This window comes from Aplysia californica, unplaced genomic scaffold (genome assembly GCF_000002075.1).
Source record: "Aplysia californica isolate F4 #8 unplaced genomic scaffold, AplCal3.0 scaffold00209, whole genome shotgun sequence".
In the NCBI taxonomy this organism is placed as follows: domain Eukaryota; kingdom Metazoa; phylum Mollusca; class Gastropoda; order Aplysiida; family Aplysiidae; genus Aplysia; species Aplysia californica.
Window position 1 is genome coordinate 678,633 of NW_004797479.1, and position 4,374 is coordinate 683,006.

At 41.4% G+C, this 4,374-nt stretch overlaps 1 protein-coding gene across 1 annotated transcript in view; it reads left to right on the plus strand.

The window, feature by feature from the left end:
* The window catches only part of LOC106011904 (monocarboxylate transporter 12), a 6,072-nt gene extending 1,698 nt beyond the window's left edge, over window positions 1–4,374 (plus strand). Inside the window, exons 3-5 of the mRNA XM_013083081.2 lie at window positions 409–602; window positions 1,403–2,348; window positions 4,211–4,374. Coding sequence (XP_012938535.2) covers window positions 409–602; window positions 1,403–2,348; window positions 4,211–4,374 — 1,304 coding nt within the window. The remainder of the gene's footprint in view (window positions 1–408; window positions 603–1,402; window positions 2,349–4,210) is intronic.

The window sequence follows — 4,374 nt, forward strand, 5'->3', positions numbered from 1 at the left end:
TGTTTACGTGTGTCTATGTGTGTCTGTGAGTATGTAAGTGTATAAGTAAAAACATGAGTGTTTTTAGATATATCCCCAAACGTATGTACGGGTCTTTGTGTTGTGCGTATGTGTGTTTGTCAGGTACATTTTGAATACCATTTTGCTCCCTGAAACGTGGCAGAACGTCTGAACCATTCTGTCGATAATAAAAGCAAAAATAAAGCCAACACAAAAGATATTTTCACTTTGGGATTTTTTACTTGCATATTCGTAATTCATTTCAATTTAAAAAAAAAAAAAAAGAAAAAAAAACAGAAAAAAAACAACAAGAAATATTTAAAAAAACACAAAAAAACAACAACAACCAACTGCAAACGCCCCCCCCCCCCAACCCTAACCTTTCGTGAAATGTCCCATCATCCACAGTAATATGCCATGGTATGGCGATGGTTCCATCTCTAACATTGGTGGGATTCTACTTCCGGCGACGCCGTGGCCTAGCAACGACTCTGGGTGCCATGGGGATATGTTGTGCCGTCATTGTTGTCCCGCCTCTGACGAGATATCTGCGAGAGGAGTATGGCTTCAGGGGATGCTTCGTTCTCATAGCAGCCTTTGAGGTATGGTTAAAAAAAGAGCATAGAAAATATAAAGTAACCCCTTCCCCCCCCCTAAAAAAGGAAGAAAAGAAATCCAACAATTAACCCCCCCCCCCAAACAACAACATTTTTAGTTAACGTTTACATTCTTTTTACTTTTTTTTTTATCCAGCAGCCGTCTGAGTTCTGAAATAACACCAACAACATGAACAACAACAACAACAACAACATCATCAACAACAACAACAACAACAACAACAACAACAACAACAACAGCTACGGTACAGTTGCGATCCGTGAAATAATCATAGGTCTTATATTTCACACTGATAATATTATTTGAGGTTTGGAAACCCCCCCCCCCAAACCACACACGCATAAAAAAAAAACCAAACAAGCTAGGGTACATAAGTTATCACTGTCATAAAGATAGTGCTTTACACACATAGCAGCTTAACTTGATATACACGAACCCCAAACAACTACGCGCGCTCGCAATTCCTGTCATAGTCATAGGTCTAACTTTCCACACTGGCATACTTAGTAGTATTTGAGGTATGAACCCCCCCCCCCCCAGTATATTCGCCCTCTTTTTTCTATATCTATACATATTAAATTTGTGAAGGTTCGCCACTTTGGTCGCCAAAAAATTCCGAACCGCTTAACTTTCGAATTTGAAAAAAAATTAACGGTAGTTCAGAATCATTTCAAGGTGGCACAGTTTATGCTTAATGTAAGAAGGGTTAACTGAAAGCATTATTTTTATTATTATTATACTACAGCAGTTTCTATTTTTAAACTTTTATCACGTCTATTTTCAGATGCATGCTATAGCCGCTGCGTTACTTCTGAGACCTCGACCCAACCCTACAACAAGAAAGGTAGAGAACGAGGAGGTTTCTCATGCCCATCTCAGCTCGGACAGACAAAGTCACTATCACATTGCAAGCGCAGAAAACAGCAGTGATCGTCAATACCGCGAACAGTTTCAGAAATTGTTGTTGGAACAAGAGCTAAAACAAGACCAATTCGATCTAGAAAAAGGTGTAAATGGTAGATCGGGAGCAATGAGACTTCATGGCGATCATCGAAAAAGAACACTTTCATTCCAAAGTGACAGAACAGGGGTATTTGGCTCTTTTGAGCTCAACGGTAACAGTCAAGAGGAATTCCAAATATTCGTCGCGGGTTCTCAATCTTTAACGACGCTCCCCACTCGAGACATTGGCTCAAATCAATCTCTTGAAAAACAGCCCAGCAATAGGAAGTTCAAATCTTTGTGCGCTTGCGTCAAATCAATCGTTGATTTCTCCTTACTGAAAAACTTCCTGTGTATTTTCTGCCTGATGAGTTACACGCTGAACATAACGGGAGTATACACCAACATCTACCTGCCGTCCTACGCCACGGTTACTTTGGGTATTTCCCCTTCAAAAGCTGCCATTTTACTAACCATCGTCGGCACTCTGGATATGGTCAGCCGACTCTTCTTCGGGTTTCTCGCTGACTTGAAGATAGTGAGGATCAGTAGGATTGTCGCTTTCACCTGCCTCTGCTTGGGAGTTTTGCTGCAACTGACTCCTCTTTTTCAAACTTTTGAGACGCTGGTTTTCTTTGCAGTGGGCCATGGCTTGTTGCATGGTATCGGGTTCAGCCTCAACTCCGCCTTAGTCGTTGAAGTCATAGGGCTGCAGCATTTGGCTAAGATTCTGGCTCTTTCTAGCCTCATGGCCAACGTAGCCTTAACCATACAGCATCCGATACAAGGTAAGTCCTCCGCTTGTTTGTGTCTGTGTGTCCGCGAAAATGAGCATCGGGGAGTGTTTTTAAAAAAATAATGTAAGTGTATTTACACCCAGATCGACATAATTTAGATAATTTGGAATGCGGGCGTCGACCCTGCTTCAGAGAGATACAGGTGGGTGATTGGCGGGTGCTCTTGTGTGGTTTGCGTCTTCTTTCCTATCAAACATCTGTCGTCCTTTTCTCCCCTTCTTCTTTTTTATGTTTGTTTCTATTTTGTAACACCCCTAATCTCATTGCGCTCATATGGCCGTATGCCCTGAAACATCTACTAAAACTAAAACGAAGAAAAATACAAGGTACCAGCAGAAAGACCGAGACAAACACCCCAATCTCTACCTGCCGCTTTCTCTCTTCCTCCAACCTCTCTCTATCTCAATAAAACAATCTCCTCTTTCTCCTTTAACCCCCCCCCCCTCTTTCTCCATCTACCCCTCCCTCCCCTTCTCTTTTCCTCTATCAATCTCTCTCCCCCTCCTCCCCTTTGTCCCCTCTCTCTCTTATAATTTTCTTTTCTCCAACTTTCCTCCCCTCTGACCCTGACATTCTTAGAGCTGGGGGGGGGGGGGGAGTTAAATACTTGTAAAGCAACGTGGTGAAATCAGGTTCTCGTCAAAATAACCAAAGTGAAGAAACTGGGATTTTTCCGCAAGTTTGTGAATATTTATCGAAATTTTGGGGGTTTTTTTTAGCTTAACACCTTTCATGCCCATTAAAGAACCCATCTCAGTGTGGATTATACTGAAAAAAACGTTGATTAAAAGCACAAAAAATGTAAATTTTCAGTTTCCATTGATTCTCAAGCTACGGAAAAAACTAATCTTTGTCTGCCATTTTCTCGCTAATTTTACCTCTGAAACCAGGTGACCCCCCATCTCATTTATACGAAAATAATTAGACTTTTATACAAGATAAATGGAAATTTTTTTTTCTTCCAAAGCAAGACTAATGAACTAGCTTTAAGAGGATACCAATAATTCCACATACTCCCTAAACTGACGAGAGCCTGATTTCACCGAGTTCTGACACATTTTTTAGGGAGTTAGTGAGGCACAGCGTCGGCTGATGTTTATTGTACTGTAGAGACCACGAGTGTGGGTGGTTGGCGGTGGCTCTGGTATTCTTTGCTTCTCCTTTCTTATCAGACATTACAATTGATGGTCTTTACCTCTCCCCCTCTTTAATGTTTGTTACTCTCTGGTAACACCTGTACTCTTTGGCACTTATATAGCCTTATTGTGTTGCAAACGCCGTAAAACTCTTTCTGAATCAAAAGAGACCACAAAGGCAACATTATCGTTTTGAATGCACTATTACATGTTTGTGATAGCATTCGTTTCAGAAATATTTTCTGGTACATACCGTAGTGAAATAATATCCCACCTTTCTTTCTCTCTCTCCGATCTCACACCAGGGATTTGATTCAACAACAGTCTGCTAACCAGTGGTCATCAATTTGTTGTTCTCATCCCGAGCGTCTGTGGTGTAACGCTTACCTGTCCCCGCATAATTTAGCAAAATTTGATCTTTTTTGCATAATTTCTGATTATTTTCCTTTATCTTTCTCTGTTAAAACTAATAGAATTGCATAATTTCAGAATTATTTTTTTTGCGTAAAACCAAGGGGACAAGCTTATTTACTGAGACTTAAACAGTTGCTGCTCTTTAAGTCCTGATGGTTACTCTTTAAGTCTCGACGGTCGCTTTCTAAGTCTCAAACGGTTACTCTCTAAGTCTCGAGCGAGGTTTACACTCTAAGTCTCAATGGTGACGTAGTAAACTGTTACCGTTCCATCAATCATGATTGACCTTTTTTCTGTCCCCAGGTGCTCTCATCGAGTGGACCGGTGGTTTCACAGCGACCTTCCACTACGTCGGTGTCATGTTCCTGCTCGCCTCTGTGCTCCTTATTTCGGAGCCAGTGGTTCAGAGACTGCAGAAGAGGAGAGAGGACAGAGAATGGTCACGCTGCGCAAGGAACATGGCATGA